The sequence below is a fragment of the Dendrobates tinctorius genome, unplaced genomic scaffold (genome assembly GCF_039654945.1).
Source record: "Dendrobates tinctorius isolate UK_male_01 unplaced genomic scaffold, ASM3965494v1 ptg000226l, whole genome shotgun sequence".
NCBI lineage: Eukaryota > Metazoa > Chordata > Amphibia > Anura > Dendrobatidae > Dendrobates > Dendrobates tinctorius.
The window spans coordinates 2,407,940-2,424,035 of record NW_027361893.1 but is presented as its reverse complement, the minus strand read 5'-3'; the positions used below and the strand labels follow the sequence as shown (position 1 = coordinate 2,424,035).

General features: G+C 43.8%; 2 protein-coding genes across 2 annotated transcripts in view; one reads left to right on the top strand and one right to left on the bottom strand.

Moving 5' to 3' along the window:
* LOC141059299 (uncharacterized) overlaps positions 1 to 16,096 on the top strand; it is a 779,988-nt gene that overhangs the window by 652,210 nt on the left and 111,682 nt on the right. The window lies entirely within an intron of this gene.
* LOC141059300 (uncharacterized) overlaps positions 7,357 to 16,096 on the bottom strand; it is a 370,224-nt gene continuing 361,484 nt past the window's right edge. The window contains exon 11 of the mRNA XM_073555628.1: positions 7,357 to 14,131. Within this exon, the coding sequence (XP_073411729.1) occupies positions 12,522 to 14,131 (1,610 nt within the window). The 3' untranslated portion in view covers positions 7,357 to 12,521. The remainder of the gene's footprint in view (positions 14,132 to 16,096) is intronic.

The window sequence follows — 16,096 nt, the reverse complement described above, 5'->3', positions numbered from 1 at the left end:
GGAAGATTGGATCAATAGGGGAATAGGGTCACCAAATATATGGTCAATGTGTGTTTATGTGATATTGTTGGTAGAGAGAAGAATCATTAAAATGCATGAATTTATGGATCAAGTCTGAAAGCAGTGATAAGATTTTAGGACAGTAGCCATAGATACCAGTGACTTATGGGTTTTAGTGTTGCTTGGAGAAACTATAATTAATATCTTCGTATTATGTCATTATATTCTCTGTTCTAAACCACGTTTCTCTAAAATTACCATGTAAACGCCTTAAAATTATAATTTTAACGCCCTCTGCGGCAAAATGCAGCTTTCTTTGTTCTCATAATGTATAAGAAACTCCTGTTACTGTTGCTTGTTGCCATTCCATTGCCATCATGCCACACCATGATCTAGCACGAGGCCTTATCACCGCCAGACTTCCTAGCGAATCTCTGCCCGTCTGCATCCCTGTTTTTGCCCGCATATTCCGACTCCTCTGTTATTCTGTATCTGTTTTGTCGTGCATCTCCAATAAGCTTCAACCTCAGCTTCGAGAATTGTCTGCAATTTTGTCCGGCTCTTCCAACTATCCCGATAAGAACATTTTCTTACAGTTATACAGTGCCTTGCAAAAGTATTTGGCCCCCTGTAACTTTTCAACCTTTTCCCACATACAGTGCATTGCGAAAGTATTCGGCCCCCTGGAACTTTTCAACCTTTTCCCACATTTTCAAACATAGATATCAAATGTAAATTTTTGGTGAAGAATCAACAAGTGGGACACAATTGTGAAGTTGAACTAAATATATTGGTTATTTTAAATATTTGTGGAAATGCAAACACAGAAAAGTGGGGCGTGCAATATTATTCGGCCCCTTTAATTGCAGTGCGGCAAACTCACTCCAGAAGTTCATTGTGGATCACTGAATGTAGATTGTCAAAGAGCAAGTTAGATGAGAGGTGGCTGGAAAGTTCAGCGTGGACGTGCTGCTCCGGGAGTTTAGAAGCGAATGGGGGCAGCGATATTGGGCGATAGCTTGACATGGCTGTTGGGTCGAGGGTTGGTTTTTTTAAGGATAGGCGTGATTGTAGCATGCTTGAAAGCAGAAGGGAAGGTACCAGAAGTTAGTGATAGGTTGAAGAGGTGGGTTAGGAATGGGATAAGAGTGGTGGAGATGTTGGGGAGGAGGTGGGATGGGATAGGGTCAAGTGCACAAGTGGTGAGGTGTGATTTGGAAAGATGAGCAAGCTCCCCTTCAGTGATGTAGATAGGGAGGTTATGGGGTTTGGGAATTGGTCTGGTGTGTAAAGGGGTTGTGGTGGTTGCAATAAAGACGTGCCGTGTTTGGTCTATCTTGTTTTTGAAGCGTGTGGCAAAGTCCTCGGCAGAGATTAGGGAAGTCGGAGGGGGCATTGGTGGGCGGAGGAGCGAGTTAAAAGTATTGAACAACTGTTTGGGGTTATGGGATAAGGAAGATACAAGGGATGTAAAGTAGGCCTGTTTAGCAGAGGTGAGGGCAGATTTGAATGCGAGTGTTGCTTGTTTTTGTGCAGTGAAGTCATCTTGCGAATGAGCTTTCTTCCAGCGCCGTTCTGCAATTCTGGATGCTTGCCGAAGCTTTTTAGTGATGTTATTGTGTCAGGGTTGTCTATTGATTCGTCGCACTGTTATGCATGACAGGGGCGACCGAGTCGATGGCGGATGCAAGAGTGGCATTGTAGAAACTAGTGGCAGTGTCTGTGTCGTGGAGTGAAGATATGGAGGACAGTGGTAGAATAGAGTCAGAGAGTGCGCGAGTGTCTAGATGTGCGAGGTTTCTGTGGGGGGGTGCGCATGTTGCTGGAGATGGGTGACAGGTGGGGAGGACAGTGTTGAGAAAGTGAGTAGATGGTGGTCAGATAGAGGGGAGGTTGTGAAGTTAGATAGAGCAGAGATGGGTGAAGATCAGTTCTAATGTATATCCATCTGTGTGGGTGGTGGTGGAGGACCACTGAGTAAGTCCAAAAGATGATGTAAGGGACAGGAGTTTGGAAGTTGCTGACTGGTGGGTGTCAATGGGGATGTCACGATACTAGTGGATACAACTGGACACCAGTGGCTAGGTCAAAGAGACTGCAGACACAGTGGGTTGCGCAAGCAATATTGTATTAATGATCTGAATGCAATATAGCATATAAGTCCAGATAAATGTTCAGTCAATATGATAAATGGTAACAGCAGAGCTGATACTCTGCGACACAGCATGCAAAGTCACTGAGCAATGAGTGCACAAGACCCAGACTCTTGCAGGGCGGAGGAACACACTAGCTGGCTGGAGTTCTTACTTCACCGCAGGTGTAGTCAAGCAGAGGTTCCCGAAGTCAAGTGTTCAGCAATCACTCGGTCAGCAGGCAGGGATCCAGACGTGCAGGTTGGCAGAGGACTCCGCCGTTAAGAGAGGACCAACAGGTATAGTAAGTCCAGGCTTGGGACTGCAGAGGCACAAAGTCCAATACATAATACACAAGCAATGAATCAGAGCAGGTGCTGGCTTTATATACAGCTTTGGCGAGAAGCAAGATGGCCGACGTGAAAACATCAAGATCCATGTTAACTAAGGGCAAGAGAAACAGATTCCAGGACTAGATACTGACAGGGGATGTTAAAGTCACCCATGATGATGGTGGGAATATCAGCAGAGAGAAAGTGAAGGAGCCATGTGAATTGGTCAATAAAGGCAGTGGTCGGGCCCGGAGGTCGGTATATGACAGCCACTTGCAGGTTGGAGGGTGAGTAGATGCGGACAGAATGGACTTCAAAAGAGGGCAGGATAAGGGAGGTTAGAGGTGGGATTGGGTTGAAGGTGCAGTTGGAAGAAAGGAGAAGGCCCACTCCTCCACCATGTCTGTTGCCAGGTCGAGTGTGGGTCAAGTGGATGCCGCTGTAACATAGCGCGGCAGGGGAGGCTATGTCGGAGGGTGTCAGCCATGTTTCAGTGAGGCCAAGGATGGAAAAATTACGAGAAGAGGTTGTGAATCACATGGAGTTTATTGCAGACAGAGCGGGCATTCCAGAGTGGGAGCAGGGTGTTGGTTGTCAAGGGCACGGATTTGAGGTGTGAAAGATTTCTGGTGTTTGTATTGGGTTGGGAATGATAGAAGGGGGTAATAATGGGAGGTATGAGCTGGGGGGGAATCCAGGGTTGGGAGATATGTCACCAGCAGAGAGAGGGAGAGCAGGTGGGAGGGTGGCTTGTTTTGTATTTTATTTGGAGACATCTGAGGTTGAGGAGCAGGTCACCAGAGGAGGTCAGGTGGGGAGGCAAGAGGGAAGGAGAGATTATTATTTGGTTAGCAGGTGCTGGGGTTTGTGGATAGCGAAGGAGAGTGAGGAGTAATGGAGTCAAAACTGTTAGAGCGTGTCAGCATGGTGAGAGTAAGTTTGGAGGAAAAAAATGTAGAAAAAAGGGAAGAAAGTTCCAGCGCTAGGAATGGAAAATTAAAAATCCATTTTAAAAAAAATGAAAATATCTCCAAAAAAATTTTAAAAAAATTTTTCTTTTTTTCTTTCTCTCCCTTTCCTTCCTTTCTCCTTTCCCTTCTCTTTCTATCTTTTTATTTTATATAAAAATATTTGATAAATCTCCAAATGAGAAAACCCCAACCAATACACAACAAACGATCCATACAATATATTGCAACCCCTGAATGAGAGTCTGGGATAAACGTATTTAATAATGCAATATAAGATCCTGTCGGCTATTCATTCCATCTGGATATCTTGTGCCCAGGGTGAAGATCCAGAAGGACTCCCTGTTCAAGAGTTTCCTTCAGTGATCTCCACCCCGAATCGGTCTGTGCACCTGTTCTATTCCCATGAAGTAAAAGCCACTGACATCCCCCTTGTGAACTGTGGCAAAGTGCTTTGAAACTGCCGAAACCGCAACAGCATTATGATTAGATACATCTGAGAGATGCCTCCTGATTCTGACCTTCAGGGGTCCCGTGGTGCAACCAGTGTATTGGATGTTACAAATTCTGCATGATATTAAATATACAATGTAGGAGGAATTACAATTTATTAAGTTTTTAATGGTAAATGTTTTTTTATTTACCATAGAAAAAAATGTTTTTCCTTTTTGTGCAAAATTACAGGTTTTACATCTAGCTGCACCACATTTATAAAAACCCTTTAGTGTCATCCATGAGGATCCTTCTGTCTGGCCACTCTCACTAGTAAAAAGACTGGGGGAAAGAATAGTGCCAAGTGTAGGTGCCCGTTTGGCAACATACCTAATATTATTATGAATCACCTGTTTTAGAATGGGATCCTCATTAAGGATTGGTAGGTATTTTCTCACAATGCTAGTAACCGTATTATACTGATTACTGTAATTTTTTTTTTCTCTCTCCTTTATATTAATCTGATAAATAAAAATATGATAAAGAAAGGAATGAGGAAAGGAAGAAGGGGTAGGAGGAAATAGGGAAAAGACTGCTCTTTGATACAGTTCAGATGATGTGATTTTTGTGTATCCAGTAGACATCATACTTATTTAATGTGGATAAAAATTTCTCTTAGGAATTGTCCCTAATAATGATGGGATGATGTCTTGGTGGATACTGAATTTACCTATATATTTGATTGCGTTTTTTTTTGTACATATCCTTTTGTAGTATAATTTATGGTACATTATTTATGGGACATGAATATGTGATATGTACTTTAAAATATGTGGTTGCAATTATTGATGTTCATATTCATCTTTTTTATTTTACATTAGTTTTTATATCTCCTTTTAAAAGGGAAAAGGGAGAAAGAGGGGAAAGGAAAGAAAAAGAGAAAAAAAGATAAAGTATATTATATATTATGCATGTTATTTATGTTATGTTGTCTACACTGACTGTTTTTCCTTCCATTCTGTTTGGCTCTCCTACCATTACCATATCAGGAGCTCCTTTGGAGCAGTTCACACACCTGTTTCTGATTATTGGAGGTGGGAGAATCCAACATAAGGAAGTTGGTTGCATTTAATGTCAGAACATGATTAAGACCTGAGGCGTCGAAACGCGTTGTTCTGCAGTCATCCGACTGATATGCTGTACCTGCTGGAATTTTAATATGCATTGGCACAATAAAATGGATTTTTAATTTTCCATTCCTAGCGCTGGAACTTTCTTCCCTTTTTTCTACTATTGATTGACTGCCTAGTCAAATCCGTGCGCAGGATTTGGATCCTACCAGCAAGGCAGTGCGGTGAGCTGGATTAATCTGTTCTTTTACTTCAAAAAGAAATGTAGTATATGTAAAACTGTGGTTAGTCGTACCTTCTGGCTAATTTCTGACATATTTCTGCTGTCATCCTTCAAAAGACATCCTTACAAAGACAGACCAAGCTATAGTGCCAATATCTTTGGCCTGTGAGCTTCCAGGCCAAAGATATGAAGAAAAGTAATCAATAACTTTCAAAGATATACCTCCCAGAAAACAGCCCATATGTGAGGTCAGCAAAGTGGGAGTTCTTAGTTTTAAAGCCGAAGCATAAAACAGGAATGTCCATCTTTGGCATTCATTCAGAGTCAGGAGAGACAGCAGAACACCATGCTGTGGTTCTGGATCTTATCGACACATCATACCTGTGACTGAGATTTAGTAAGTTTTTGTATTTTTTATCCCGTTTTATTTAATAACTTTTTATACACATTTGTATTGTCTCATTTGTAATATTATTTGTATCTTTTGTAAACACTGCCGATTCTTCTGGAGTAAAATTATAAATTTGCTAGCTTCGTTCTTCTTGTTCTAGGAGCGATCCGTCGCGTACTCCGTGCAAGCTCACGTTACCAAATGGGTTCCCGATCCACCTATAAGAGGTCGTGGTGGCAGCTTAGTTTCCGTATTTATGTGGTGTTGGGGACTTGATGGTGACTGGACCAAGATCGGAACATAGATATATATATCTATCTATCTATCTATCTATCTATCTATCAGGAACTGGTGATATACACTCACTGGCCACTTTATTAGGTACACCTGTCCAACTGTGTGTTAAGACTTAATTTCTAATCAGCCAATCACATGGCGGCAACTCAGTGCATTTAGGCATGTAGACATGGTCAAGACAATCTCCTGCAGTTCAAACCGAGCATCAGTATGGGGAAGAAAGGTGATTTGAGTGCCTTTGAACGTGGCATGATTGTTGGTGCCAGAAGGGCTGGTCTGAGTATTTCAGAAACTGCTGATCTACTGGGATTTTCACGCACAACCATCTCTAGGGTTTACAGAGAATGGTCCGAAAAAGAAAAAAAATCCAGTGAGCGGCAGTTCTGTGGCCGGAAATGCCTTGTTGATGCCAGAGGTCAGAGGAGAATGGGCAGACTGGTTCGAGCTGATAGAAAGGCAACAGTGACTCAAATTGCCACCCGTTACAACCAAGGTAGGCAGAAGAGCATCTCTGAACGCACAGTGCGTCGAACTTTGAGGCAGATGGGCTACAGCAGCAGAAGACCACACTGGGTACCACTCCTCTCAGCTAAGAACAGGAAACTGAGGCTACAATTTGCACAAGCTCATCGAAATTGGACAGTAGAAGATTGGAAAAACGTTGCCTGGTCTGATGAGTCTCGATTTCTGCTGCGACATTCGGATGGTAGGGTCAGAATTTGGCGTAAACAACATGAAAGCATGGATCCATCCTGCCTTGTATCAACGGTTCAGGCTGGTGGTGGTGGTGTCATGGTGTGGGGAATTTTTTCTTGGCACTCTTTGGGCCCCTTGGTACCAATTGAGCATCGTTGCAACACCACAGCCTACCTGAGTATTGTTGCTGACCATGTCCATCCCTTTATGACCACAATGTACCCAACATCTGATGGCTACTTTCAGCAGGATAATGCGCCATGTCATAAAGCTCGAATCATCTCAGATTGGTTTCTTGAACATGACAATGAGTTCACTGTACTCAAATGGCCTCCTCAGTCACCAGATCTCAATCCAATAGAGCATCTTTGGGATGTGGTGGAACGGGAGATTTGCATCAGGGATGTGCAGCCGACAAATCTGCGCCAACTGTGTGATGCCATCATGTCAATATGGTCCAAAATCTCTGAGGAATGCTTCCAGCACCTTGTGGAATCTCTGCCACGAAGAATTGAGGCAGTTCTGAAGGCAAAAGGGGGTCCAACCCGTTACTAGCATGGTGTACCTAATAAAGTGGCCAGTGAGTGTATATACATCCTGTCACATCACGTGCCGCAATATTCAACATAAATTAGAGCCGCTGCATTCATTTTCTTATCCTCTGTCAATACCCTTATTGTCCAGCAGGTTAAGGGGGCTCCAGAGAGCTGCAAGTTCCTGACTAAGTTCGTGACAAAGAGCATATAAGGATCAAATTTATTACAAATGTAAAGTTTTAATATAAAGACATACAGTGCTTACAATAAGATATACAAATCTAAAAATAAAACATACAATTATGCAGAACAATTTTAAATTAAAAAGGGAAAAATAAGAGAAATCTCTAAATGTTTCCGTCTGCAGTTCTAACTTAATTTTAAAGTTGCAGTTTGTAAATGCACTATGAGCAAAGTTGTGGCATTTCAAATATCACGTGTCTCCCCTCCCCTTTATCTCTGTCCAATCAACAGTAAATATTATTCCCGGTTACAAAACATTTGCTAGCTCCTTTTGAAGCTCCCATGCTTGACGCCTCTCACTATTCTCCCAGCAGACCGCCTTCTGAGGTTCTCAGTTCCTGCAATAAGAGTAGGCAGATGCCATATTCTTTTGTGTGTTACAGACAATCATGCGGATACAGCCTTACTAGTTATTTTACGTAAATTAGTTTCCCTTGCAATTTTGTATTGCCTTCACAGATACCAACTGAAGATAATGTGGGTGATGAGGAGTTCCTAGACCCCACATGGAGTGAAGGCCATCATGCTGACGAGGTCAGTTCGGAGTAAGAGGTGGTCATTTTGCTGCCCCAGCATCACAGACCAATAGAGACCAGGGTAGAAACGCACAGCCATCAGCCCATACCCAGTACGTCAGCTGCTATTGGATACAAATCCAAAGAAATAAACTCACCCAAGCCAGGACAAAGAAAGTCCACAACAGATCTCCTTTGGACAATATACTGAGGACAAGACACGGGTGGTTTGCAAGTTGTGCCGTGAGAGTCTGAAACGTGGAGTTAATCAACTCAACCTGAGCACTACCTGCATGTCAGGCATATGAAAGTCAAGCATGAGCTGCAATGGAGTGAACATGTCAAAAAGAATGACAGTTCGGAGCCTTCTCATGCTCCTCTTCTGCTGCTTCCTCAGCCTCTTCCACCCGGTCAGGATCAATAGGGTCACCAGCCTCCCCACAAAGAGAGGAAGTGCCACTAACCCCATCACCAATATCAACACGCATCTCCACACTGTCCCATCAAAGTTTTCAAATTTCTATCAAGCAAACCCTGGAGAAAAAAACGAAATTTCCACCTTACCACCCACGATCCAGGCTCCTTAATTACCACATTTCCAAATTTCTGTCCTTTGAAATGCTTCCTTTCCAGCTTGTGGAGATGGACAGTTTCCAAAATCTAATGGCAACTGCTGTCTCACAGTACGTGGTTCCCAGCTGCTAATACTTCTCCAGGAAGGCCATCCCTGCCCTGCACACATGTGAAGGACCAAATCAGTGGTGCACTGTGCAGCGCTATCAGTGGAAAGGTCCACAAAACTACGGATACGTGGACCAGTAAGCACGGCCAGGGATGGTGCATCTCCCTAACTGCCCACTGGGTCAATTTAGTGGTGGCTGGGACAGACGTATTTGTGCTACCACCTCTAATGATTGCTGGATGCTCATTTGGCCATGTTACTGGTTCCTCCACCACCCCATCATCAGCTCACAGAGACAGCTGCCCCACCAATTTGACCTCAGCTCAAGGGAAACAGCAGCAGTCAGTTCTGAAGTCAACTTGCCTGAGGGACAGACCCCCCCATCATGCAGGAGCTTTGAACTGGGATGAAGCAGCAGACAAAAGATTGGTTGGTGCCGCTGCACCTTAATTTTGTCATGACAGTGTGTGATAATGGCCGAAATCTGGTAGCACCTCTGGGCCAAGGTGGACTCGACACGATCCTTGCCTAATCCATGTTCTAAATTTAGTTGTTCAGAGTTTCCTAAAGAATTTTCCTCATGTGTCCGATCTGCTGCTGAAAGTGCATGCATCCAGATGCTGCTCGCTTGTCTGTGTTGCAGTTTCAGTACTCTTCCCGATCACCAGCTGATATGCTATGTTCCAACAAGGTGGAACTTCACCCTGCATATGCTGGAGACGGTGTGTGAGCAGCAGCAGGCAATTGTCAACTTTCAGATGCACCACGCACGGGTGAGTCGCTTGGCAGAACAACATCACTCCACCATCAATGTCTGGGCCTCAATGCAAGAAGTGTATGCTGTGTTACGCTGCTTTGAATATTCAAGCAACATGGCCAGCGCTGATCATTGTATCATCAGCGCTACAATTCCATTGCTTTGTCTGCTTGAAAAGACTCCGCAGGTCATAATCGATGAGGAAGGGGGAGATCAGGAAGAGGGTCAGGAGGAACTTCAAACATCAGGCCTGTTGTCAATACAAGTGGACAACGAGAGGATAGTAATGGACAATGAGGAGGAGGCACAACAACCTTGTTCACAACAGGGTGGAAATACGAGCAGCTCACGGGCATCCATGGAGTCAATGGGGGAATACCAAGGACAGCCTGTCGTTGCCTCTGGGCAGCCGAGAAACAAATGAGTGAATACATGCTGCAATGACAGCCATGTTGCCCATATTTTCAGCAGTGAGTGAACATTACTGGTGAACCACCACCCTGCTGGATCCCCATTACAAAGACAATATAATTGATTCTGTTAGTGGAGCGGGATGTAAAAATGCAGCAATAAAAGAAGGCGCTTGTAGACAAAATAATGAAGGCAGTGGCTCTGTTGAACAACAAGGAAGAAGCGGAGGAGGAAGTAGCCAACAGAGCTCTGACATCACCACCACCTCAAAAGGCAGTATCAGCATTGCAGCAATATGGCAAAACCTCATGACCACGCCACAACATCCATCAACATCAAGTACTACTGCCCGTACCAGCATGATGCAGCATTTAAACATGGTGGAGTACACCATGGTACATTTTCACAAAAATCCATGTACCAAATGATGGCTCTTCCCCATTTAATTATTGGGTATCAAAAGTTGACACATGGCCACAGCTTTCACTGTATGCCTTGGAGGTGCTGGCCTGCCCTGCTGCAAGTGTGTTGTCCGAGAGAGTGTTTAGCACTGCAGGTGGGGTCATCACAGACAGGCGCATCTGCCGGTCCACAGACAATGTATGGAATATTACATTCATTAAAATGAACAAGAGGTGGGTCACAAAGAACAGTCACATGACCATACCTTTGGATGAATAGACGTGTATAACACCCACACATCTACCTACACCCCTCGTCCACTTCGACCTCTGCGTCATGATCCAATTAATATTATATTTCAAAAGTTTTGTGTTGCATTTGTTATTTATTGTTAGTCATTTGTTTAAACAAAAGTAAAAAAAAATGTTTTTTTGAACTGTTGCTTTAAGTCATTTACCTTAAAAAAATGGAGGGATGGATGGCTTGAAAGAGGGATGGATGGAGATATAGCTGGACGGATGAGGGACGGATGGATTGAGGTATACACACGTGGTCAAAATTGTTGGTACCCCTCGTTTAATGACAGAAAACTCACAATGGTCACAGAAATAACTTGAATCTTAATGTAATAAATAAAAAATCTATGAAAATGAACAAAGGAAAGTCATACATTGCTTTTCAACCATGCTTCCACAGCATTAAAAAAAACCAACTCATAAAATAGGTCTGGACCGAAATGATGGTACCCCAGAAAATGTGACAAAAGGGACATGTTAAATCGCGGTGTGTCCACTAAATGGCATCACAGGTGTCTACAATCTTGGAATCAGTGAGCGGGCCTATATATAGGGCTACAGATACTCACTGTGCTGTTTGGTGACATGGTGTGTATCACACTCAACATGGACCAGAGGAAGTGAAAGAAAGAGTGGTCTCAGGAGATTGGAAAGAAAATTATTGACAAACATGTTAAAGGTAAAAGTTATAAGACCATCTCCAAGCAGCTTGATGTTCCTGTGCCTACAGTTGCACATATTATTCAGAAATTAAAGATCCATAGGACTGTAGCCAACCTCCCTGGACGTGGCCGCAGGAGGAAAATTAATGACAAATCAAAGAGATGGATAATACTAATAGTAACAAAAGAGCCCAGAAAAACTTCTAAACATATTAAAGGTGAACTTCAAGGTCAAGGATCATCAGTGTCAGATCGCACAATCTGTCGTTGTATGAGCCAAAGTAGACTTCATGGGAGATGACCAAGGAGGACACCATTGTTGAAAAAAAATCATAAAAAAGCCAGACTGGTATATACCTAACTACATGTTGAAAAGCCACAAAGCTTCTGGGAGATTGTCCTATTGATAGATGAGCTAAAAAAGGAACTTTTTGGCAAGGCACATCAGCTCTATGTTCACAAACGGAAAAATGAAGCATATCAAGAACTCTGTCCCTACTGTGAAACATGGAGGAGTCTTATGTTCTGGGGCTGCTTTGCTGCATCTGGCAGAGTGTCTAAAATCTGTGCATGGTACAATGAAATCTCAAGACTATCAAGGGATTCTAGAGAGACATATGCTGTCCAGTGTCAGAAACCTTAGTCTCAGTCACAGGTCATGGGTCTTGTAACAGGATAATGACCCAAAACACACAGCTAAAAACACCCAAGAATGGCTAAGAAGAAAACATTGGATTATTTTGATGTGGACTTCTTTGAGCCCTTACCTAAATCCTTTTGAGCATCTTTGGAAAGAGCTGAAACATGCCGCCTGGAAAAGGCAACCTTCAAACACGAGACAACTGGAGCAGTTTGCTCTTGAGTGAGCCAAAATACCTGTCAAGAGGTGCAGAAGTCTCATTGACAGTTACAGGAATTGTTTGATTGCAGTGATTGCCTCAAAAGGTTGTGCAACAAAATATTAAGTTAAGGGTACCATAATTTCTTTCCAGGCCTATTTTAAGAGTTTTATTTTTTTTAAAAATTCTGTGGAAGCATGGTTGAAAAGCAATGTCTGACTTTCGTTTGTTCATTTTCATACATTTTTATTTATTATTACTTTTGTCAGATTCAAGTTATTTCTGTGACTTACCCTGCTTGTAGAGTGTCAATGACTGCCTTCTGGACATCTGTCCAGTCAGTGTTCCTCATGATTGTGGAGCCTACAGAAACAGACTAAGGGACCTTTTTTAAACGCTTAAGAAGCCATTGCAGGTGTTTTTATTCTAATTTACTGACATAATGACTTTGGGGTTTTTATTGGCGGTAAGCCATAGTCATCAACAGAAATAAACATTCTGAACAGGAAAATGGCTTCTCCCCTGTATGGTTTCTTTGGTGTATAACATCAGATTTCAGAATAAAATGTTTCTCACATTATGAACATGAAAATGGCTTCTCCCCTGTGTGGGTTTTCTGGTGGGTAACAAGATGCGCTTTCCGAATAAAACATTTTCCACATTCTGAACAGGAAAAAGGCTTCTCCCCTGTGTGGCTTCTCTGGTGGGTAACAAGATACGCTTTCCGAATAAAACATTTTCCACATTCTGAACAGGAAAAAGGCTTCTCCCCTGTGTGGCTTCTCTGGTGGGTAACAAGATTCGCTTTCCGAATAAAACATTTACCACATTCTGAACAGGAAAAAGGCTTCTCCCCTGTATGAGTTCTCTGGTGATTACCAAGGGCTGATTTATCTAGAAAACATTTCCCACATTCTGAACAGGAAAAAGGCTTCTCCCCTGTGTGAGTTCTTTGGTGGGTAACAAGATGCGCTTTCTGATTAAAACATTTCCCACATTCTGAACAGGAAAAAGGCTTCTCCCCTGTGTGGGTTTTCTGGTGGTTAACAAAGGCTGACTTATCTGTAAAACATTTCCCACATTCTGAACAGGAAAAAGGCTTCTCCCCTGTATGAATTCTCCGGTGACTAGCAAGTTTTGATTTATCTGTAAAACATTTCCCACATTCTGAACAGGAAAAAGGCTTCTCCCCTGTGTGAATTCTTTGGTGGGTAACAAGATGCGCTTTCCGGTTAAAACATTTCCCACATTCTGAACAGGAAAAAGGCTTCTCCCCTGTATGAGTTCTCTGGTGACTACCAAGCGCTGATTTATCTAGAAAACATTTCCCACATTCTGAACAGGAAAAAGGCTTCTCCCCTGTGTGAGTTCTTTGGTGGGTAGCAAGATGCGCTTTCTGATTAAAACATTTTCCACATTCTGAACAGGAAAAAGGCTTCTCCCCTGTGTGGGTTTTCTGGTGGCTAACAAAGGCTGATTTATCTGTAAAACATTTCCCACATTCTGAGCAGAAAAAAGGCTTCTCCCCTGTATGAATTCTCTGGTGACTAACAAAAGCGGATTTATCTGTAAAACATTTCCCACATTCTGAACAGGAAAAAGGCTTCTCCCCTGTGTGAATTCTTTGGTGGATAACAAGATGCGCTTTTCGGTTAAAACATTTCCCACATTCCGAACAGGAAAAAGGCTTCTCCCCTGTGTGGGTTTTATGGTGGCTAGCAAGGGCTGATTTATCTCGAAAACATTTCCCACATTCAGAACATGAAACTGGCTTCTCCCTTGTGTGAATTCTCTGGTGACTGACAAAATCTGATTTCTGGTTAAAATATCTCCCACACTTGGAACAAGAAAATCTATTGTCTGCTTTGTGAAGGTTTTGTTGTTTAAGAAAGGACTTTTCTAGGGAAAAACTATTTCCACATTTTGAAAATGAAAATGTCTTCATTGCTTTAGGAGCAGATTGCTTTTTAATGCTTATTTTGTGACTCTTATTTTCCTTAGTAGTCGCTAATGAATCAGAAGACAGGATCTGTTTCAAAGGATCAAATGACAGATGTTTGCTGTGAGTGGATGATGGTATATCTGGAGTAATGGCATTCACTTCAGTTGTATCCTGTGGGATCTCAAGATCATCTGATTTAAAAATTGAAGATGTCAGCTGTCCCTCTGATCTCCTGGTACAGTCATCTGCCAGGAATAAAACCAAATTATTATTTTAAAATAAAATATCCTTGAATTCTATATTTTTGAACATTTCTACTTAAACGGTCTGTAAAAATGGCAAGTTATGTAAAATTATTGAATTATTCACCAAGACAATGACAGTTTACTAGACTGTGCTAAAACCACATTAAGCATCCATGTATTTGGCATTAATATAGTGACAAGAAACCACTTATTTTATAGCATGTGTATCTCCTGAAGCACAATCTGGGCACTATGTGTTGAGTAATAAATTGGGATATTTGCAATTTTCACTCTCCAACATACACTGCGCGTGCTAATATCTGGAAACTGCCTGTGGAGTCAAAATAGTCACTATTCATATAGATTTATTGAGGGTTATAATTTGCGAAATGGAGTCACTTTATAGGGATTTCATCTGCTCTGGTTTTCTGTAATTTTGTCATGTTAGGGATTCTGTAAATGGTGTGTCCCATCTCCTCTGGGATCTGCTCCTGCAACGTCTGCTTTGGACAGCAGACGCAGCCTTACTCATTCTGCAGGCAACGCTGGCAACAGAGGTGGTGTTGGAACCAGAAGCTCTTGATGGTGCAGCCTCTGTTCAGCCACTAAGATTAGGGTTCCTGGAACCTGTAGTACCATGAAGTCTGGCAGTATGGGTGTGTGTGTGTCATGTCCGCCATGTTTGTCATGTCTGCCATGTCTGTTTTGTCTCAAGAACTCCTGGAGCGATGTGCATGCGCATATCTTGTCTGCTGTCCTGCATGTTCACTAGAGCAGTGTGCACACTCACCTCATGTCTGAGCTGCAGGATGCCTGCGTTTCTGCTCTGCCTTCTGTGATCTTCTCGTCATGTCTAAGATTCCTGATCATGTGTTCCTGCCTGGATCCTGCACTGTCTGGTTCTGCAATCATCTCATCATGTCTGAAACGTTGATCATGTGACCTTTCCTAGGATCCTGCACTGTCTGGTTCAGCAATCATCTCGCCATGTCTAGAACTCTGATCATGTGACCTGTCTAGGTTTCAGCACTGGATCTGCAGTCGTCTCGTCATGTCTGGAACTCTGATCATGTGACTGTGCTCTGTTATCCTGTGGATCTGAACCCGGAAGTGGTCCCCTGGTCCTGACCTGGAGGAGGAGGTGCTATGCCCTATATCAGGCCGCCCCTTCCTATGCTCTGGGCCTGAGTATTATGTGGTGTCCCTGCATGGCTGCTTGGTCTGTGGGGCGCTCCCCCTATTCTGTGCCCTTGCACTCTGCTCTGTCGTGCATCTCTGCACACGCTCCGTGCTCGTATTCCGTCTCTTGTCTTGTGCCATGTCTTGAGTTGTCCTTCGTGCCATGTTCTGTCTCTGCTCTGCTTTGCCTTGTAGTCCTTGTCTGCTTCTGTTCCGTGTCTCTGTCCCTGGCGTGCCTCTCTGCACGCGCAGGACTCTGCCTCGCCTGCCCCTGGCGTGCCTCTCTGCACGCGCAGGACTCTGCCTCGCCTGCCCCTGGCGTGCCTCTCTGCACGCGCAGGACTCTGCCTCGCCTGCCCCTGGCGTGCCTCTCTGCACGCGCAGGACTCTGCCTCGCCTGCCCCTGGCGTGCCTCTCTGCACGCGCAGGACTCTGCCTCGCCTGCCCCTGGCGTGCCTCTCTGCACGCGCAGGGCTCTGCCTCGCCTGCCCCTGGCGTGCCTCTCTGCACGCGCAGGACTCTGCCTCGCCTGCCCCTGGCGTGCCTCTCTGCACGCGCAGGACTCTGCCTCGCCTGCCCCTGGCGTGCCTCTCTGCACGCGCAGGACTCTGCCTCGCCTGCCCCTGGCGTGCCTGTTATGATCGAGTCACCGTAGGAGGCAAAAACAGAAATGCTAGCTAAGTCCTGAAAACCAGAGAAGTTGGCAATTATCAGATTGCAGACCCCTGAACCTATCAACACAACTAGCAGTAGCCGTGGGGGGTTCCTACGATGACCTAGACCCCT